This window comes from Spermophilus citellus, assembly GCF_964194105.1.
Source record: "Spermophilus citellus genome assembly, chromosome: 1".
NCBI lineage: Eukaryota > Metazoa > Chordata > Mammalia > Rodentia > Sciuridae > Spermophilus > Spermophilus citellus.
The window spans coordinates 33,132,626-33,156,063 of NC_138182.1; the positions used below are offsets into that span (position 1 = coordinate 33,132,626).

General features: G+C 37.2%; 1 protein-coding gene across 6 annotated transcripts in view; it reads right to left on the reverse strand.

Annotated features, from left to right (window-relative positions):
* Positions 1–23,438, reverse strand: part of ALG5 (ALG5 dolichyl-phosphate beta-glucosyltransferase) — a 41,373-nt gene that overhangs the window by 17,793 nt on the left and 142 nt on the right. Inside the window, exons 1-6 of one of the 6 annotated variants that reach the window (XM_081310287.1) lie at positions 23,299–23,436; positions 17,689–17,860; positions 17,320–17,366; positions 16,243–16,311; positions 11,578–11,670; positions 7,800–7,913 (exon numbers count right to left, since the gene is read on the reverse strand). In XM_081310287.1, the coding sequence (XP_081166413.1) occupies positions 7,800–7,913; positions 11,578–11,670; positions 16,243–16,311; positions 17,320–17,366; positions 17,689–17,860; positions 23,299–23,313 (510 nt within the window). In that variant the 5' untranslated portion in view covers positions 23,314–23,436. Of the gene's footprint in view, positions 1–7,799; positions 7,914–11,577; positions 11,671–16,242; positions 16,312–17,319; positions 17,367–17,688; positions 17,861–22,001; positions 22,647–23,298; positions 23,437–23,438 lie in introns of those variants that run through there. The other 5 variants (XM_081310286.1, XM_081310288.1, XM_081310291.1 and 2 more) reach the window with 5 other exon arrangements.

The following is a 23,438-nucleotide window of genomic DNA, read 5'->3' on the forward strand; positions in this document are numbered from 1 at the left end:
TTCTCAAAAATGGGTCACTGGGTATGTATTCCTGGATTGATGGATATGAATTATTTAAAACTGCTGATTCATGTTTCCAACATGTTCTAGAAACATAAATTTACACAGACTCAACATATAATTTTGATATTTACTCTTTTCTTTCTCTTATTTGATAAAAAGTGAGTATTAAAAGGCTCTAGTGGGGCTGGGGTTGTGGCTCAGTAGTAGAGCACTTGCCTAGCACGAGCAAGGCCCTGGGTTGGATCCTCAGTACCATATTAAAAAATAAATAAAATAAAGATATTGTGTCCAGTTACAACTAAAAAATATTTTTTTTAAAAAAGGCTCTAGTATAACATGCATTCATTTATATAAGATACTATGGTTGAAATTAGTTTTAAAAATTTCATTTGGCAAAAACAGCTTTTCAAATTGTATTTACAACCAAAAAAAAAAAATATATATATAGCTATGCCCTTTCCATGCCAATAGCACTCCAACAAATGTGGTGATGTTCCTAAAACCTGCTGTACTTTCTGTAAGAAGTGTGGCAAGCACTAACCCCACAAAGTGACCCAGTAGAAAAAGGGCAAGGAGTCTCTCTGTATGCCCAGGGAAAGTGGTGTTATCACTGGAAGTAGTGGTTATGGTGGAGAGACTAAGCTGAGTTTTCTGGAAGAAGGCTAGAAGTACAAAGAGTGTGCTGAGGCTTGAGTGTGTCAAGACCAACTGCACATCTAAGAGACTGATGGCTACCAAGAGATGCAAGCATCTTGAACTATGAAGAGAGAAGAAAAGAAAGGATCAAGTGATTCACTTCAGAGTTTCATCTTTTATTGTGAAGACAATTGTGGGAGGCCAACCTTACGGGTGACTGAGTTACACTCCCCAGCTGGGTGCTGAGGCCCTCAGTCACAGAAATGGGTGTGTCTTCCTACAGCCCCATGGGTGAAGCTATGTTCACCTGTTCCTTTGTAATATAACCCCTTGCCCTGTTTAGGATAGAATCTTCCATGGAAGTGCCTTGTGTGTGTCCCCTCCTCTTACTGTGCCCTTGGGTGTGGCCTACCCAGGTGGTAGTCAACCTGCTGACAGTGGACATCATGAAGATAGACTCAGCCCCCTGAAACCTGACCCCTTGCCTCATTTGAATAGCTTCTCCTCAATAAAAGGGGTCAACACGTGCTCTCGCTCTCTCTCTTTCTGCAGACCCTCAAGGTCAGAGGAGCCGTCACAACAACCCCCCCAAAAAAGGTATTTGTGTCTCTTGTGTGGTTATTTCGTGCAGCCCAGTTAGCCCAGTTTAACTAGAGTGACCCCTGAGCCTTTTAGTCTCGAGAACAGAAACCCGGCAGACAATAAAATCTTGAGGTTGTGTTAAAACAATAGAATTTTTCTTAAAAAAAAAAAAAAAAAAGGATGAAGAAGAATTATGTCAGAATGTTGGTAACTGTTATAACTGGCTGATGGATGCAGAGAGGAACCATTCTATTATTCACTCTACTTTTGGTATGTTCAAAATTCAGAGTAAAATGTCAAAATAAAATAAAATAAAAGCATGCCAATGTGTATCTATGCAGGAGGGCGATACATGATTTTTAGAGATAAGACATACTCTAAATAACTTAAGGTTTTCACTTCCTTACTACCAACGATTCCATGGTGAATCTTTATGCTTTCATATTAGTATATTTAAAACTCTACTATGTTGCTAAAATATAAATATTCAGAAAAAAACTGGTCCATTAAAAAAGTTTATTAACACTAGTTATTTCTGGGTGATGGAATGTGGCTAGTTATTTTCCTCTTGAGGCTGTTTCTAATCTTTCTTTATATAAACAATAAAACCAAACAAGAAACCAGTACAGTGGCACATGCCTATAATCCCAATGGCTCTGGAGGTTGAGGCAGGAAGATCTTGAGTTCAAAGCCAGTCTCAGCAAAAGCAAGTCACTAAGCAACTCAGCAAGACCCTGTCTCTAAAGAAAATACAAAACAGGGCTAGGAATGTGGCTCAGTGGCCAAGTGCCCCTGAGTTCAATCCCTGGTACACCCCCACCCCCCAAAAAAACCCAAGAACCCTATTATTCATCTGGATGTTACATCTAGTTTCTTCTTAACATTTGCCACATTGGCAGCATTGCAGAACTACAATCAGTTCTGCATCTACCTCTTCATAATGTTTTCCTAAATTCCAGATGAGTTGTTATACAAATTTGGTATTTTATTCATATATTCCTGTAAGAGAATTTGGCTTTTGGGTACCATTCATGACTACATTTTTAAATGTAAAACATGACTTTCTCCTTGGAATTGATATATGGTAGTATTCAATTGTTCCACAAGTATATATTGAGCACCTAATATTTGTACTACTTTAGTGATAAGGTTCCTTTTCTAGTGAAACTTATCTTCCACTGGGGCAGAAGGCAGTGACTAATTTAAATATTATGTACCTAAATTCCACTCGAGCCAATTTCCAATGTAACAGACTATATATCTTTAAGAACTGCAAATTTAATCTTTTCAGATAAAAGTCATTCTCTAACTCCTATATCTCTCCAACTCCTATATCCTATATCCCTCCTATATCCCTTCCTGCCTTTTATCTCTTGATAATCATTGGGTTATTAAGATTCTGAAAATTTCTGTGATTAGCACAAAAATCACATTTATTAAGATCAACATTTAAATCTTCTAGAATGGAGGTGGCCAGTGAGTTAAAGCCAACTTGCTAACTGTTTTTTTACCTTTTTAAAGGGAGGAGGTGGGAAGGAGGAAGAGGAAGAAACAAAACATAAGTGACTCACAAAGTCTAAAATATTGATTATCACCCTAACAGAGAATTTTGCTGTTCCTTATCTGCTTTTGAATTAGATTTGTTGGCATTAGAACATAGCTCTCAGAGCCAGCTCTAGTCCTGAGTCACCTTCTTTAACAATTCAGGAAACACACTGATATACTGAGAAAGACTCCTGAAACTTCTGTTATATACAGAGTATACATGTTGTTATTATATATACTATACATGTAATTTTTATATATAATTATATAATCTGGGTATATAATAAAAATTATTTTTTAAATTGCCCTTTTATTTTTGCATTCTTCCTCATTTAATTTTCACAAAAATCTCAGTAATATGTTTGTGTAACTGTCTGGTCTTTACCCACAAATTCCAAAGATAAAACAAATAGACTAGCCTCTAACTTGTCCACATGGTCCATTTAAAAAAAAAAAAAAAAAAAAAGGAAAGCAGTAACTGTCTTGTTCTTTTAAGGAACAACTAAATGAAGCATATACATATAAAATATTGGTGCACCCAAACTACAACTGGCTAAACCATTTGAAGGCAAAGTGACATCATGGTCATTAGTAAGTAATCACTCTAGACTGAGCTGGGTATGTGTGTGTGTGGTTAGTATCTGCTTCCTATAGTGTTTCCTAATACAATTTTACTTTGATATGTCTCTCATGTTTTTATCACTAGACATTTGTAGGGTTAAAAACAAAACTTGTTTATCTATGCCTCAATGAGAATTTAAGGTATAAATCATGGCCTGAGGAATTACTCCAATTATGAAATACAGACTTTTTGTCATCTATTTTTGCCTGTTCAGGGATTTGGGATTTTATTTTGAATACTTAATCCATGAAATAAGTAGTCATCACAGATTTTGCTTAAAAAATCATTACAAAACCAAACATATTTTCATTAAACAAGGCAGAATAACCACTGATTAGGAAATTTAAAAGATAGGAGGAAAGCTTTGCACATTAAAAAACTGATGTAGGGGAGATACTGGGACAATTAATCCCACCAATATACATAATTACAAGGCACCAATAAAAAATGGAAAAAAACGATATGAAAAGAGAACACAAATAAAATATATGGAACTAACATGAAAATATTCTATTTTACTTTTGTGTGAAATAATGAGCTCTACTTAAATTACATTTATTTTTAAAACCTTAAAAGAACAATTATCTTCAGAGGTAACTTTTATAAACTGACCTTGTAAGAAAAGTGAGACCAGACATGTAACTCAGTTAATCTAAAAGGAAATATAAGTATGAAACGGGAGCAAATTAAAAAAAAAATAAGTTTGGCATAGAAGCTATTGAAAATGTTACTGGAAAAAAAATACTTAAGCACTTAAAATATTGTCAAAAGGCATTAAAGTTAACTACTGCCATCTAGTAAATCACTTATGTAACTTTAAGACAGGACCATGAAACCCATTTTTTTGGGGGGAGGGAATGGGAGGTAGTAAGAATTGAACTCAGAGGCTCTTAACCACTCTCATCCCCAGTCCTTTTTTAATATTTTATTTAGAGACAGACTCTTGTTGAGTTGCTTAGGGTCTCAATGAGTTGCTGAGGTTGGCTTTGAATTTTCAATCCTCCTGCCTCAGCCTCCCAAACTGCTGAGATTATAGGCATGCGCCACCATGCTTGGCTCCATGTTCTTGTTCATTACTTCCAGTTTTATTCCAGTTACTCCTTTTTTAGGAATTAGGGGAATCCATGTAAGGAATGCTTATCACATTTGTGGCTTAAGTGAATTAAGAAGGAAATAGCAATTGCGCTAGAGACTGAAATTTAACAAGCTGATATATAATGGGGATAAAGAGTCATATTTCCACTCTGGATTAAAAAGCAAAAGAAACACCAGCTGTATCACAGAACAATGAGGAGACAGAGTTCAATGGCAATGTAATGTAGTAAGAAAATTCACACAAACTGAAGCCATGGCATTGGAAAATTACCAGAATGATAAGAAAGAGAAATATACTATATTTAAAAACTTGAAGAACTGATGATAGCCCCAAACAGAGAAGACAAATGGAAAATAGTTTTGACTCTCTGAAGGGCTGTCACACCACAAAGTTGGCTGTTTTGTGCAGCAATAAAAGCAGCAACTAGAAGGGGTGGTTAAAAGGAAATAGACTGCACGTAATGTTAAGAGGAATTTTATAACTGAGTGGAGACAGAATGGGCTGCTTGAACATCATTAGAGCTATATAAAGCAGAAACTCAAAAGACTACTCATACTTCCCAGTCACCAGGAGGTGAGAAGTTCGTGTGTCAAAGTCCATGTCATCTTCCCCAACTGCCACCCTCAAAGGAACGCAGAAGCAGTTACCAAGTCTCTGCAGAGCCTCTAAAGAAAACCATGAAATCAAACCCAATAACTTTTCCAATTACATTTTTCTGTTTCCTATCATGATTTGCCATAGGGTGGAAGAAAACCTTTTCAGTAAGTGTGAACTATAACATTTAAGAGTGATTTCATATCACACAGTACATGGCAACACTGTGCAAGAGAACTCTGTGGTGATGGAAAAGCTATCTAATAAGGTAGCTGCTAGCCACAATATTTGAAATGTGGTCAATGAGACAGAGGAACTATGTTTTTTTAAATTTAAATAGCCACCTATAGCTAGTGGCTAGTGTTTTCAACAGGATAGGTAGAGGGATATTTTCACAGTATATCCTTTTAAGAATTATATTAGTTAAATGACTTAGTATTTATAAAAATAAATGATACCTGCTAGGAAAAAAGGCAATGGGTATGGATGATGGTATGAGGAGAAAAATCCTTCACAAACTGAAATTAACTTTTTAAATACTTATTTATTTTTATGTAGTGCTGAGAATCGAACCCAGGGCCTTGCACGTGCTAGGGGAGTACTCTACTGCTGAGCCACAACCCCGGCCCCACAAACTAATATTAAACAAACATTTCTAGGCAGATTTGCATTTCTAAAAATTATTATTAAATTTTCCGTTTTTGGTTTTGTATGTTCACTTTTTTCCACTGTTTGGTTTTTACTATAATTAATAGGAATTATTTTAGTATATAACAAAAATATTTGCTTCTAAAACTAGGTCTATCTCATTAGGGACAGTCCTATCTATTCGTCTTCTTTTGGCCTTCAATCTTACTTTGTAAATTCTCTCTAATCTCTGTGATGCTGAATTCTAATTTTCATTAAGAATTTTGTCTTCAGCCAAAATAATCACATGTAATTTTATCCTTTTCCTTGAATGACACTGCCTTTCAGATAGTTATCAGTTATCTTATTTTTAAAAAAAAAAAAATATTTTTTAGTTGTAGTTGGACACAATACCTTTATTTTATTTTTATGTGGTGCTGAGGAGCAAACCCAGAGCCTTGCACGTGCTAGATGAGTATTCTACTACTGAGTCGTTTTTGTGTTTTTTATTTTTAATATTTTTTATTGTAGTTGGACACAATACCTTTATTTTACTTATTTATTTTTATGTGGTGCTGAGGATTGAACTGAGGGCCTCACACATGTTAGGCAAGTGCTCTACTGCTAAGCCACAACCCCAGGCCGGTTATCTTCTTTTGTATTAAACTATCTTTAGTTTTTTTTTTTTTTTTTTTTTTGGTAGTAAAGTGTTGATGTAACTGCCATTTATTTATTTTCATTTGCGTAGATTAACATGGGCAGCTCTCCTACCATACATATGAATTCTCCTTGATATGCTTCTACTTTTGTGACACTTGTTCTTCCCTTTGAATTAGTGTTTCAAGACCTGAGTGATACATGGAGGGGAAGTGAAGAGGGAGGAGGCTTGTGTGGCATTGTTGGCTTACTCAGGCTCCTTGCTATAACTTTTGTCAGGTGTCCTGAACAGGGGTACACTCCACTGAGGAAAGGATCTAATCTCTTGGATCTGTGCTCACAACTTAGCTTGAAACCCTGACATTGGCAAGCCCTAGCAAATTCTCTTGCTTCTGCTGAGATCCTGGCATACTGTATGGCAGAAAATAAGTGTACTGCATGATGTTGTCTAAGGGTCCTCCTTCATTCTCTCAGTTAGGTTCATTGTAGACTGAGAAGTGTTTTGTAAAAGTTCAGGATTTGATAAGTTTACGTTCTTTCTCGAAAAGGCTTTTGAATGGTGGGAACGGCACCAGGATTTTCTTTCCTCAACCTCCATTTTTTAAATCTATGCCTTGAAGTTATATTTAACCTTTGTGAATTTATTTTTGCTTGCTTCATCAAATACAAGATTCTGATTCAGGTTCATTTCACATTTTCATCTAGAAGTCTCAGGCTATGCTTTTAAATAAGACCTCACTAAATATGCATAATATTAAAACTCTAGCTGGACATAGTGGCACATGCCTATAATCTCAGCAGCTTGGGAAGCTGAGGCAGGAGGGATGTGAATTCAAAGCCAGCTTCAGCAAAAAGTAAGGCTTAAGCAATTCAATGAGACCCTATGTTTAAATAAAATATAAAAGGGCTGGGATGTGGCTCAGTGGTTGAGTACCCCTGAGTTCAATCCCTGGTACTCAAAACAAAACAAAACAAAAAGAACCCAAGAACACTCTGGCAGAAGCAATTAGAAATCAAGCGATAGATATGGTCAGAATATTTAAAAAGTGTCCAGAATATCAGTGAATGTTTATAACAAAACACTTAGCTCCGCTATGGGACTATAACACTCATAGAGCAATTTTTCACCAAACAACAAAAAAGTAAACAACCAACTCTGATTTTTCAACTTATAAGAAAATTCCTTTAAAATTTTTAGACCCTATATTCTTTTTTTTTTTTTGGTACCAGGGACTGAACCCAATGGCGATTAACCACTCAGCCACATCCCCAGCCTTTTTATTTTGAGACAGGGTCTCACTAAGTTGGTGAGGCTGGCTTTGAACTTTCTCTTGCCTCAACCTTCCAAGCCAATGGGATTGCCGGTGTATAACACCATGCCTAGTTAGACCTTACATTCTTGATTGAATATCATTAACACTATATTTTTATACTCACAGGCCAAGGCTGTAGATCATTTAGTCCCTTTTCTAATTTCTCAACATCTGGAAACTTTGTGGCTCCATCAGCATCTGCCATTAGGATCTTTTTTCCTCGAGAACTGAATACACCCTATATTTAAAAATTCCAAGTAAAATAAAGTTACTTAAAAATGATTAAATTCAATGATATTTCAATTTATTTGCTTTACTGAAATACCTAAGATTGAAATACTAGGTGTAAAATGGCAGTAGGTCAAAGTTCACTGTTATTCTTGCTAACATGTTCCTTAAGGTATTTATTGCCTATTTCATTTTTAAAAACTTGTTTGGTCATTCTACTAACACACTGGAAAATATCAAGTTAGTAAAATACATTTGGATAAATAAAAAGTATTCTGCATCACTAATAATAATAAAATATCTATCATATATATACACACACACATACATTTATCAAATGTATTATTATATGTGTGTTATGGTGCTTAAAAAGAATCAAGGACAACTTAAATCGGCATATAAAGATCATGTTAATGGAAAGATTGAACAAAAATAACATTTGCAGATTTGCTATGAAGTAAATCATAAGGTTATAGATCTTTAATATTCTTTATTAAATGTAAAGCTTTTAAATTAATCACTAAATAAAGACATAGAATGTCACTAAAATTTAGAAAGTGTGCAAATACTATATATTTGGATCATATCCAAATACTATTTTATTATTTGAAGAGTGTGACATTTAGCAAAATTATGCTAATCAATTTTGAATTTTTGAATAAATCTTTTGCATAAATTATGGATATACAATTTTGTACATTTCACACAGAAATAAACTGTACATTGACTTAATTTCAATGGTGTATCCTAGTGAGTTCATTGCTTCTCAAATGTAAATATATTTGTGTTTGTGTTTTTTAGAAGGGTGGGTCTCACTATGATGCTCAGGCTGGACTTGAACTCAGGGCTCAAGTGATTATCCCACCTCAACCTCTTGAGTACCGATAACTTACAGACATAGGCAATCAAGCCTGCTTTATTCATGGTTTGTACAGTGAAATGCAGCTTTGATAATATAGTGTGACTGTAGATAAGACACATCTAAATATAGACAGAAATTTAATCATTTATTCTATGACAGAATAAACCCAGTGATTATTATCGGTGATGGCCCTTTATCAAACCCATTAAGGTTATGTGTAAAAAAACAGAAAATAAGAAGTTATCAAATTTAGCTTCTAAACATGTATGATGTTACAGAAAAGAAAAAGCATTATAAGGTACAAAATCTGGAACTTAGTTTGAAATGAGAAAAACAACAACAATAAAGGACTAATCATTTAAATAACACATTATAATGGTGAACTGGAGGTTATTATTTAGCATTAATGGAGAATTGCACTCAAACTTGTGGAAGCTTCATCTTTTGTTTTTTCGTAAGGTTTCTTTAGAGCCTGCTATTATCCCATTCTACATATAGATATACATGGCCTGTGTGTCATTTCCAAACTCCTAGAAAAGGTTCTATTTTCCCTGATTATCAGACCCAATTCTGTCTCATTTCTAACATCTCCCACTTATGCTTCCTCCTCTTCTGTTGTGTCACTATCATAACCTAAATAAATATTCATTATACCTGGACTTTAGGCTCCCGCCTAAAGTTAATGACCTGAACCCATCCACTCTCAGGCCTTATCTCCATAGTCAAGCCTCATGTACAACTAGTAGGTCCCTTGTTGCGATCTGTCGACATTGCTGTGTTTTTGATCATGTTCCTCCTCTGCAAAGATCCCTCTTCCCTACTTCCATAAAGATAATTCCTAACCTTCCTTGAAGACTCCATTCAGAATTACCTTCTATGGGAAGTCTCTTCTGTTCCCTACTAGAGGGTGGTATCAGCACTGAGTATATACTTCTATCAAAGCATTTATAACACTATCTGAAAACTGTTTCCCTGCAAAATTATGATATCCTTATGGACAGAATGGGCATCTTGCATCTTAGTATCTCTAATGAGGTACAATGTTGGCTAAACAAATGGACAGATTTAAAACCCATCATGATAACTGCATCAATTCTATATTATTTCTTTTTCTCTCTCTTTTTTTTTTCGTAGTGCTGGGAATTGAACCTAGGGCCTACCTATGCTAGGAAAGTACTCCACCATTGAGCAACACCCCCAATCCCAATCCTATTTCCTTTTTCTCTCTTTGGCCTAACCTGTGACTTAGAGTGAACTTGCTGATTCTAGTACATATTCTAAGAGTTCCTGCTTCGGTCTTTTCTGGCTTTGTTGACTGGCCTTCCCTTCTCAAACACAGAGGGTAAAAAGCAAGAATTTCACAGTTAACTAACCTACTCCAAATATTGATTCTAATATCTATGTGACCTTGAATTACCAATCTATGCCTCACTTTCCTCATCTATATAATCTAAATGATGGGACCTAATTTATGAGAAATTCTGAGGAGGATCACAAGTGATAATTATGTTGAGCTGGGCATGGTGGCACATGCCTGTAATTCCAGTGGCTTGGGAGGTTGAGGCAGGAGGATCGTGAGTTCAAAGCCAGCCTCAGCAATGGCAAGGCGCTAAGCAACTCAGTGAGACCCTGTCTCTAAATAAAATACAAAATAGGGCTGGGAATGTGGCTCAGTGGTTTAGTGCATGTGAGTTCAATCCCTGATATCCAAAAAAAAAAAAAAAAAAAAAAGATAATTATGTTGAGGTGGTTAATTTACTCTCCAGTTCAAAATAAGCAATCAGTAAGTAAATGGAACCTAGTTTCACCATCACCAGAGACCTAGCCTCAGTGACACCTCTTTTGTGATATTGGCTATTTTCCTCAAGTGGCTGAGACTGTTAGTTACCTACCCAAGAATCACTCTTTCCTTTTTGCTTTTGAATGTAATTCTAATTTGGTTGGGAATGAAAATATTAGAAAAAAATTCTCAGTATTCCTTGGAAATCAGGGTTGCCCATGATATTGTTCTGGCTCATGAGATGTAAATAAAAGTTATTGAGTGGAGCTTCTGGGAAAGCTCTTCAAAAGGGGGCAAACTTGCTGGCATACATCTTTCCCCCTTCCAATTTGGAATGTGGATGCAATGGCTAAAAGGGAGGAGCCCAGTTTCCTGATGACACCATAGAGCTACTGAACAAACAAGCCTTCTTTTCAAGGGGAAAAAATAAACCTCAAAGTCATTTAAGCCACTATGTTATCCAAATTTTCTTTCAGTTCTCTAGATTTTTTATTTTACTTTCATTGTGACTTAATCTCTACCTGAAATGCCTCAGATGAAAGTAGACTCTTTTGACGGGGACCTTCTTAGCACTTCATCTGTACTTCATTTCTAAGTCTTTTTCACTTATCAAAATGCTTATCTTTCCTAATAGATTGTAGATTCCATTAGGAGAGACCCATGTAGGATTTACCTTGGTTCATGCTACCAATCTCAATATACTACCTTCATACAGGTAAAACTTAATACACAAAAACATTGTGTAAAATGCAAAAAAAATCATATAATCTTATTATTTGGTAAATATGTCAAACACACACAGAGGTATAACATTTTAAACTTTAAGACAAACAAAGATATTTTTGTGAATCAGGCAGTATGTTACAGATATGACATGAAGTTCAGATTTGATTAAGATATATAAAGTTATTATTAAAAACATAATGTAGCTAACTCAAAATATTGGTATTCATGCAGCCAATATTACAATCTGCAAAAGAAGTTGTTCAAAATACCTTTCCATTTTAGATAAAAATTTGAAGTATATATTACCATCCTAATAGCTCCGCCTTTTCCACGATTCTTCACCAGTGTTATCACTCGTACTTTGTCACTTCCATATTTCTGACAATATTTGAAAGCTACCTGTCAAATTATATAAAAGTCAGAATAAAATTAACTGGAAAATGATAAATGTCTGGGGTGATATATATGCCAGTTATCCTGATCTGATTATTACACATTATATATGTTAATGAAATGCCACATTGTATTCCACATACATGTATAATTACTATGTGTCAATTTAAAATATATATATTAATAAAAAAATAAAGAAATAAGTTTGAAAATCAATTTGGATTCCAAAAATTATATAAACTGGGTTTTTCATTTGGACTCAAACACTGTAACTCTGTTTTACCCTTTCTTGTGACTAGATTCTACCCACTGTACACATTGGCAGTCCAGAGTGTAGAGCTCCTGGAGCCAAGATACAACAATGAACCACTTATTAGTCACTGAAATCACAATATAATTCCTTACAAAGACCCAGCAGAATAGATAGCTACTGTCTCTTCCTGACTCCTTGACCTAAGCTGAGCTGTCAAAAAAGGAAAGCCATGTGTTAACTGCAACACCCTACCCTTGCCAAAAAAACTCAAACTTGTGACAGGGCCCTTGATGCTGTTCCATGACTTGTTTACTTATTTTAGTCAGTAATTTATCTTATTTACCAGAGAAGTTTTCTGTACCCTGGACTATTTTCCCCAATTCTTTTTCTAAAAAAAAAAAAATATATATATATATATATATATATATATATATATATACTTTTTTTTTAGTTGTTGATGAACCTTTATTTTATTTTTATGTGGTGCTGAGAATTGAACCCAGTGCCTCACACATACTAGGCAAGCACTCTACCACTGAGCCACAACCCCAGCCCCTCTCCCAATTTTCATTCAAATTCCTCTCAGTAGAAAAGGACACTATACGGGCTGGGGATGTGGCTCAAGCGGTAGTGCGCTCGCCTAGCATGCGTGTGGCCCGGTTTCGATCCTCAGCACCACATACAAACTAAGATGTTGTGTCTGCCGAGAACTAAAAAATAAATATTAAAAATTCTCTCTCTCTCTCTCCTCTCTCACTCTCTCTTTAAAAAAAAAAAAGAAAGAAAAGGACACTATAACTTGTCCTTTTCTTTGAAATCTTTCATTTCTTCTTTTCCACTGACTCCTGCACAAGCTTGCTTAAGCCTCCAGCATCCTAAATTTTTTTTTAACTGTTAAAATTTCACTATTCACTTAAGCAATTACCATTACTCTGATTTATAATCAAAGTTATGGGCTGGGGATGTAGCACATGTAGAGTGCCTGCCTAGCTTGTCCTTGGTTTAATTAGCACCAACCCTCTACCCCTGCCAAAAAAAGTCAAACAGTAATCTACATTTGCTACCTGCATTTCTTCATCTGTTATAGCATAGCTCATGCCCTTTGCTTCCCCACATCCCCGTTCTACCAATGTTGTCCCACTGAAGGCGCCCTGACCCCTTTCCTTTTGACAATCATTTTTTTGTAGACAGCTAAGAAGCTATTCTCATCTGGCATTTTCACTTCTCCCCTAACTGTAACTTTTCAGTTTTCATCACAAACTTCTTTTCTGTGGCTTGCTTCTTTAATGCTGAAAATCCCCTAAGTACCCTACATTGTACAACTGCATAGCTTATGTGCAGTCTTCGGTCACTTCTCAACAAATAAGCACAATGGGTTTAATTACTTAACATGGGTTTAATTACTGCTTATATTATGTTTAAGATCTCACATGTTTATAGTCCAGACTTCTTCCCTTTGTCACCTAGATGTATATTAGATACAAAAATTCCAGAATTTCAATCATCTGCTCCTACTTTTGCTCATTCTAAATTTCTCATAAAGCAAATGGCATCATCATTTAGCTCAAGTTAAAAACCTGAGACTCATTTTCCAATTCTATCATCTATTACAATTTGATTCTAAAATGCCTCTTGAGCCAGGTGTGGTGATGACACCTATAATCCCAACTACTCTAAAGGTTTAGGCAGAAGGATCATAAGTTTGAGGTCAGCCTGAGCAATTTAGCAAGATTCTATCTCAAAATAAAATAAAAAGGACTGGGGATGTAGTTGAGTGGTAGAGTGCCCCTGGGTTCAATTCCTAGTACTGAGAATAGAATAAAATAGTATAAAAATAGAATAGAATAAAAAATGCCTCTTGACTCCATAGTATCCTATCCCTTGAAGTCTCCATGTCTCTTGCCTCCCTAATTCACTCCCCTTTCTAATATGAAAATAAATCAGTTCTTAGAAGCCCTGTTCAAAAAGTCTCCATGATGACCTACTTTTTAAAAGGAGTTCCTAATCATGGCATATGAAACCCTCTGCAATGTGGGCCTCACATAACTTTTTAGCCTCAGCTCTCCATGTTGCTGCATTAGCACTTTGTGTATCAGCAGCTTTGAGGTCTCCAGAACATATTTAAACCTTTCCCTAGAACATGCTTTCCTTCATGTCAACCTGTCAGGCCAGATTAGATTTAGCTCAAATACCAGTTCTTTTTCTTGGCTTCCATGCTCGTCCTCAATTTTTCCAGGAAAAAAAAAGTATAATCATTTTTTTTTTTCCTTTTTGGTACAAGGGATTGAACCCAGGGGTGCTTAACCCCTGAGCCTCAGCCCCAGACTTTTTAAATATTTTATTTAGAGACAGGGTCTTGCTGAGTTGCTAAGTATCTCGTTAATGCTAAGGATGGCTTTGAACTCGTGATCCTTCTGCCTCAGCCTCCTGAGTTGCTGGGATTATAGGTGTGAGCCAGCCAAAAAAGAAGTATAATCTTTATTTATTTATTTACTCTTAAGTTTTAGGTAGACACAATATCTTTATTTTACATTTATGTGGTGCTGAGGCTCGAACTCAGTGCCTTGTGCATGCTAGGCGAGTGCTCTACCACTGAGCCACAACCCCAGCCCCAAGAAGTATAATCTTTTTTTTTTTTATTTTTTAAAAAAAAATTTTAAAAATGTTTTAGTTGTTGATGGACATTTATTTTAATTATGCATGGTGCTGAGAATCAAACCCAATGCCTCACACATGCTAGGCAAGCGCGCTACCACTGAGCCATAGTCCCAGCCTCCCCAAGAGTATAATCTTAACACTAATTTTGTAGTTGCTTTTGCTCCAAAAGTATTTTCCCATTCAACTGTTACTTATCACATAATAGGTCTTCTTCCACAGCAGTGACTTACTTAAAGGCAAAGATTAATACATTTATTCCTCATTTTCCACAGGGATTTGTTCAGGACCTCCCAGGATACTGAAATCCAAGGATGCTCAAATCCCATATATAATATGGCATACTGTTTGAACAAAACCTACACATATCTTCCTGTACACTTTAAATCAACTTATAGTACTAAATACAAAGCAAACACTATGCAAAATAGTTGTTATACTATATTTTGGGGGGAATAATCACAAGGAAAGAAACTCTACACATATTCAGTATAGGTGCATTTTGTGTGTGTGTGTGTGTGTGTGTGTGTGTGTGTGTGTGGTGGGATTGAACCCAGAGCCCTAAGCATACTAAGAAAGCACTCTACAACTGAGCCACATCCCTAGCCCCTGATGCAAGTTTTAAAAAGTATTTTCAAATTAATGGTTGGTTGAATCTGCAGGCATGGAACCCACAGATATGAAGGGCCAGCTGTATTTGTAGTGCCTGAGAGAGCATATTCTCAACGAACAAATGTGGCCATGGACCCTTATATGTACTCTTACTGGAGCACCATGACAGTTACCATTACTTAGTTGCCCACCTAACAATGCATGTTCCCTTTTTCCTTGCAGACATGGCCACAATCTTGCACAGTGACAATGTGTGCGGCCCTAGGGAATGAATCCTAACTGATCTAAATCTTTGCCAAGTACTTCCCAAGCTTCTAAGTAAGTCAGTAGCCCTTTCTCCAAGTTCTGGCTCATGAACTCTGGTATAAGTGTCCTAGGATTATAGACATGAGAGGGAAATCTCCCAGAGGTAAGACCTCCCAGAGATAAATCATGATGGAGCCTGCCAAAGGGCATACTTGAACCCAGTGGCAGATATGAGGAGAGGTTCCTATTTGTAATGACAGCTTTAGAAATCTGTAAGTCAGGGTGGAATACAAAGAAATTACACTTAGGGAAAAAAGGAAGTACAAATTGGTGGGCAAAGAGGCCACAGTGAACTGTGGTTGGGTATATTCCCTCCCTATCTGGTGATCTTCAAAGCCTCCCTAACCACGTGAAACAGTGGAACAATAAGCGTATTTTCCATAAATAAAATCTGAGCCAGGCACAGTGGTACACGCCTATATTCCCAGTGGCTGGGGAGGTTGAGGCAGGAGGATCATGAGTTCAAAGCAGCCTCAGCAAAAGCAAGGCGGTAAACAACTCAGTGAGACCCTGTCTCAAAAATACAAAATAGGGATGAGGATGTGGCTCAGTGGTTGAGAGCCCCTGAGTTCAATCCCCAGTACCAATAAATAAATAAATAAATAAAATAAAATCTGTTTTTTTTTTTCCTACTTCCCACGCTATAATATCAGACAGTATTAGGCACAGCTTTAACTAAAGAAAGATTTCATATGTACTAAATTAACCCAGATTTTCTACCTACTGGCAAGTTTAAGAGCACATGTATTTACCTTTGAAGTCTGGTCTTTACTGCCATCATCAACTACTATCACCTCATAAGTGAATGAAGGATCTTGTTTCTGCAAGAAGAAAAAATAAACTGGCACAATAGTCAAGAATTTTAATAAAACTATAACTAAGAAACAACTGTTTTAGTGTTAATATGTACAGATAGAAGCCAGGTACTTTTGGTGCTAAGGCCCACTGGAGAGAGGCTACAAGTGTATGGGGAAAAAACCCAGGAAGACTGAAGTTGGAGAGAGCATATTCCAACGGTTGGACCACTCCTTAGTCTTATAACCATGGGCACCTTAACTTTTTGGCCCATTTTCTAATTCACATGGCTGACATAAAGATCATATGTAATAGAAGAGGTAGATACTTCACACATACTAAGGGCTCACTCTGCTTTCTTTTTTCTCTAAATTTAATTTTTAAGTAGGTAATAGTTCCCTTTCTTTTAACAAGTCTGCTTTCTTCCTTTTACACAAAAAACTCCCAAAGCAAAGTAAATCAAAATGAAGAATTTTCTAAAACCCCAAAAAACAATAAAAAACAAAACAAACAAAAAACCAAGTTATAAAGCTCACTTAATTCTTAGCCTTTCCAAGGATTCTAAAGACAATGCTATAAACAAAGGGTATGTGTTACTTTCTTATCTTCATGAAGAAAAAAGGTGAAAATATCTGAGAGGGGAGCTTTAGAGAATAATAAAGAGACAAAAGAATTTCAATCTAAAAGAAGTCTTTTAAAAACATACCTCTTTTTTAAAAAGTTACGGAAGTAAAAACTGCATTGTTCTGTCATACAAAATGTGCAGATGTGCACTGTCACTTAACTTTAGATACATCACCAGGAGGATAAAAAGTGGATAGGAGGATACACAAAGAGAAATTTCAGCTTTCTGATTTGTCCTGGGTCACCTCCTGGCTGGCCTATGGAGGTGGCCTCCTATGTACTGCTGATGGCTAGCAGAGGGAGCCAGAAGGTGGTTCAGGGATCAATGTGGCCAGTACTGTCTCCCATGGTGCATCTAGCTTGGTCTGGTTTTAACTGGAAACATCAAACTGAAAAAGAAAGTAAGATACCTGTCTCTTCTCTAGGTAGCCCAGGGCTTCATCCATCATCACAGGCACTTAAAGGAAAAAAAAATTGAAAATTAGTTACCAAGCCCCAGCATACTACATTTATGTATGGAACAAGTCCCAATTTATTTGATAACTCCTTTCACAGTCCCTCCAGAGTCATTCTCATCTGTAATATCTGTCTTCATCTTACTACCTTCCTAGAACACTTCAGTTCCACTACCTCATGGTGCCGTTTCCTTCTTCTGAACTATAGTTACCAAAAATGCACTCACCACAGCCCATGTCTGCAAACATAGCAAACTCAAAACACTTCAAAAATTTCCTTTCCCCCCCAAATTCCCCTTACCAAAAAAGTTAAATGAAGCTTACACCGTTTTTCTTCATTGTAGGAAGGCACAACAACAGAAAGTTGTTTGGTAGGTGAGTCCCATATACTGGGCAAAGTTTCCTTCTGACCTTTGGCATTTAGGAAGAATTTCTCTTCTTCATGTTGATGAAGTAGTGGCACATTTGTGGCAGTTATAAATGCAACCATGGAAATCTAAAAGTAGACATGTTTTAAAAAATTATGTGATGCTGATTTTTTATATGCATTTGCCATAGAATATATAATTTACATGAGTTTTTTATTTTGGTGGAATATTCATTGTATTTGGTTCATTAACAATGGTCTGGAGGTAATTCCGTAATAAGATGGCAGTACCCTAATTAATCCTTTACTTACGAGTTGAAGATTTTCCTTTTTTCCAATGCTAAGGCACAAATGCTTTCAGAGGTTTTTTAAAAAAATTTATTTTCATTTATTTGTCTTTATGTGGTGCTGAGGATCAAACCTGGTGCCTCCCATGTGCTTTTGCACCCTAGCCCATGGAGGTTTTTATTTTTCCCACTTTTCATTTCGTAGGCCTCTATCATACCAGATCGGATAGGGAATAGTCACTACAAGAAGTTCAGTGCACTCGTAGATGCCTTAAAAACTAATCCTCAGTGCACATGCATGTGTGTACATATACTAGCTGACATCCCTATTCAGAGCCTATACATAACAGAGGACAAGTTCATATTGCAGTCAGAATGTGTGAGATGAAGGCAGACCTCCTAGCCAAGACCAAACAGACCCAGAACAAGAAGGGAAGATGCCCTATCCCCCCTCAGTTGGGACCAGTAATGCTTAAAATGTATTTTGATATTCATCCCAAATTTGAATTCAGAATACAGCATTTTCTGGAGTAAAGCATAAAATTTGTAGACTCTCAGTCACATGCACTTTGGAGCTAGTTTTGGTTCTTTCTCTCTCTCTTTTTTTTTTTGTACTAGGGATTGAACCACCAAGTCACATCCCCAGCTCTTTTTATTATTTGAGACAAAGTCTTGCTGAATTGCTGAGGGTAGTGCTGGGATTCCAGGCGTAGGCCACCATGCCCAGAAAGGAAGCAAGCTTTGGAAATAAACCACTTTTATAACATTGCTTCTACTGGTGTATTTTCTGCTTTCAAAACAACTGATCTATACATTTTTGGAATTCTACTCATTTGCACTTTGATGATCACTTATGACACAGAAGTAGGTACATACTGAAACTGAATATACTTCTGATTAGAATAAGAAAAGGCACAGTTGCCAAACTAATGGTTAAGAGTTCCTGCTTTGGGGGCTAGGATCATGGCTCAGTGGTAGAGAGCTTGCCTAGCATGTGTGAGGCACTGGGTTTGATTCTCAGAACTACATACCAATAAATAAATAAAATTTTAAAATTCATCAACAATTAATAAAATATTTTAAAATAAATACATAAATAAATGGTACTGTGTCTATCACTAAAAAATATTTTTAAACAATGTTCCTGCTTTGTACCCTAATGCCATGATTGCAATTTCTAAATTTACTTTCTCACTAAAAGTAACTAGTGCTCCTAAAAAGAACAGTTGATTCAGATCTGGGACAGGAAATGTACAACTGTAGAATAACACATCATGCCAAAAATCAAAGACTATCAATAATTATAAGGACTTTGCCAAAAGGACAGAGGAGTCAGTCAACTTGAAGGGCCTCCCACTGGCCTGTCAGGGGAGGATTTCAGTATCAAAAAGGATAATAGGGGCTGGGGATGTGGCTCAAGCGGTAGCGAGCTCGCCTGGCATGCGTGCGGCCCGGGTTCGATCCTCAGCACCACATATCAACAAAGATGTTGTGTCCGCCGAGAACTAAAATAAATAAATAAATAAATAATATTTAAAAAAAAGGATAATAATTACAATAGATTAAAACACATGATAAGTTTTAAAAATCATGAACCCTAATAAAACTAAAAATAAAAAATGGTCACCTTTAAGATGCCAGGAAACCATCTCATAATTTTTAAAACTTTATCTTTTATATATAAAAATTATTTCAGGAAAACTAGCTGAAGATGAGATTCTTTTCATTATAAAATTCTAGGTAATCAATAAAGAATGATACAATTAGAGTATTCTACTTTGCAACTCACAGTGAAATAAAGCATTTAGATAATGATCACAAATGACCACTAAATCCATTATTAGACTGATGACAAATTTCATAACTGGAGGGCTTAACTAGCAACACCTGAACCCACTGACCATTTTTTTTTTAGAAACACCAGAGACAACTAACTATCATATGCCTCTGAAACAGGGGAAGTAGTAAGCATCACTCACACACTTTTCTTTGTTGAAAAACTCTAACATGCATTTGATCAGTTCTCTAGATTCCAACTAACAGTTCACAGGAAATTCGGTAGCCACAGGAAGATATTAAAAGGCACCAAGAGGATACAATCAGTGAAATCCATACTGTGAAAAGTTCTACAGAAAAAGCAATAAAAGTAAGAAAAATTTTTAAAAGGAGTAGAAACTGTTAGTAAATAAAAAGCCTTGCAACATCAGTCAAGTGCTATGTATGGCCCCTGTTGAATATCGACCAGAACTGAGACATTTATAATGAAGCATATATGGGACAACAGAGGGCATTTGAATTAATAGGGTATTTGAAATAATGAAATAATTGTTAAAAAAAATTGGTGATCACCTAATTGCAATAACTTTTTTTTTTTTTTTTTAAAGGAGGCTCCTAGCTGGGCATAGTGGAAGGCACATGTCTATAATCCCAGCAATTTGGGAGGTTAAAGCAGGAGGATTGCAAACTTGAGGACAGTCTCGGTAACTTAGTGAGACCCTCAGCAACTGAGAAAGTCCCTGTCTCTAAATAAAAAATACTTAGAATGTTCCTTGGTGGTAAAGCACCCTTGGGTTCAATCCCCAGTAACAAAAAATAAAAAGAAGGCTCTTATCCTGGGCTTGTTTAAAATAATTAAGAAAGGAGGTAAACTGGGATAATATCAAATTAAAAAGCTTCTGCACAGAAAGGAAACAAGAGTGTGAAGAAAGAACCTATAGACTAGGAGAAAAACTTTGCTGGCTACTCTTCCAACACAGATTTAATATCCAGAATATATGAAGAACTAAAATAACCTAGCACCAATAAAACAAAAACCCAATTAATAAATGGGTAAATGAACTAAACAGACATCTCTCAAAAGAAGAAACACAGAGCTGGGGTTGTGGCTCAGTGGCAGAGTGCTTGCCTAGAATTTGTGAGGCACTGGGTTTGAATCTCAGCACTATATATAAATAAAAAATAAAGGTTCATCAATAACTAAAAAAAAATTAAAAAAGGAGAAATACAAATGGCCAACAAATATATAAAAAGTTAAACATCTTTAGTAATTAGGGAAATGCAAATCAAAACTACATTGAGATTTTATCTCACTCCAGTTAGAATGGCAGTCATCAACAATACAAAAGAATAGCCATGTATGATACACATCTGTAATCCTGGCAACGCAGGAGGCTGAGGCCGGTTACAACCCTCTGGGGAAGATGGCAAAGTGGCCTTCCTGGCAGTGCTGTCTAGGCAGCTGATCTGAATGCCAAGGATGCTGAAATACTCTCCATTTACTAACTAGATGAAGGCTCATTCCAAATTATGTGGAAGAGAGTTCACTTGGCAAGTATTCTGTTCTCTATAGATCAGCAAGTGTTTACAATGTTTTTATACTTCCAGATTAATGGCAGAGGAAATCTTGGTTTGAATTCTATTGTTCTGCTGTTTACAGAGGCAGCAAATCTGAAGTGTCTAATTCTGGGACCTAAGGACCCATAGCCAGAAGAGGAGAAGACAAGGCCTGTTTCTCTTGCTCACTCTGCCTTCCCAGAGGTTCTTCTTGATCCATCGAATCATTCCAATCCTTAACATATGGCACCCTTCTGGGGGTTCAAGACCTCCCCAGGTGGGGCCGAACTGCAGAGACTGCAGGCTGGGGGAAAGGCCTTGGAGAGGTCTGAGCTGACAGGCCGGGTGGGCGAGGGCCAAGGCAGCTGTCTAGGCTGACCGGGCTGAGTGGGCACGTCCCGAGGCTCCGGGCACACAGGCAAATATAATTCCAAATAAATAGAGTCTTAAGTAAGTAAAGATAAATAAAAAGTATTAAAAAGAAGGGTGGGGTGAAAATCCTGGAGAGGAGCCCTGGAGGAATTGGGGGGAAAGCAGGGTGAAAAGGGACACGTCCAGGAACCCGCAGCGCTGAGTAGGAGACGCCTGGGAGCCGCAGCCTCTGGGAGGGCGTGAGTTCAGGTCGCGCCGGTCCCCAACCCGGTGCTCACCAGTATGAGGGCTGCGGCCGCCAGTGCCACGCAGAGCACCGCCAGCTGCAGCAGGAGCGGAGCCATTCTCCATGCCGAGCCGCCACCTCCCGCCCTATCCAGCACCTACACACACGCGGAAGCGCTCCAGGAGTTCCGCCTTCCGCCTCCGAGGAAGACGCGCCGGCCGGGCGCCCGCCGCCCACAGCGCCCCCGCGCGGCCAATCTCAGCCGCGACCCCGGAGCCAGAGCTGTTCACAGCGTCCCCGCGCGGTCAAGCGAAGAACAAGCAGCTAGCTCGCTTTCCAGATTAGCAAGTAAAATGCAAAAAGCCTACTTAATTTGCGTTTCAGATAAACAACAATACAACTAATTTTTTAAAACATCCTAAGTGAGATATATTTCATATATTATACAGCTCACATATTTAAATATTTTGGTTTGTTACATTAATTTTCACAACTTTTATTGGTGCAGTGCACTGTGATTACACATAATAGTAGGATTCATTAAGACTCATTAGTACGTGCATATACTTTGCTCTATAGTACAAATTTGAGTACTCACCATTTTAAATGTATAATACAGTAGCATTAATTATATTCACAATGCTGTGCATTCACCACCACTCAAACTTTCCCTGCTCCCCCATTCCCAGCACTGATAGCAACTAATAACATGCACTATTTGCGGGTATATTCATACTAAAAAAAAATACTGTTCATAATGTAAGGTAGAACTAGATACAGTAAACACCATTTTGAAATATATCCTCCATCTTAGCACAAGAGCCACCTCACAGTCACTCTGACTCAGCCTGATTTTAAACCCCAGACAATACATCATCATGCAAAGAAACCCCCAATAAAACTTCATCATCATACAAATAAAGGAAATTGTTGCCTGGGACTGAAATACTGAAAACACCTGGATGGACATGGAATAGTGACCACCTCAAAGAATAGAGGGGACAACCCAAAGAACCTTTCATTGACAATCCCCTAACCGCAAAACTCCCCCCACTCCCTCATGCCCCTGTATCTACTCCAGGCTGTAAGTGGAAGACAAGTCTCAGTCTCCGCTGGGCCCCTTCGCTGGTTTGTCCCGAATAAACCGGTGTCACTGTTGAGCTGTCTCTCCTCTTTATTTCCTCACTCGTTTCTTTCCTTACACATAAGGCATTCCCATCTGGCCAGGTGTCCAGTATTTTTCCTAGTAATCCTGCCTAGGAAGGAGCTGAAAGCCTTGTCACGGCAGTCAACCGCTGAGAATGTGAAAAGTTCACATTTCTCAGGTGCTGGAGCGGAGAGCCGGATACCTGGGGAGAGGCCATCCCAGGGCCCAGCCTAAGACCGGCGGGAAAAGGACGTAGAAACTTTGGAATGATGTTTCGTATCAACAGACTTCTTTGCTATAAACTCGGTTTTCTTTTAAATTGTTGGCTTTATTCTGAACTAC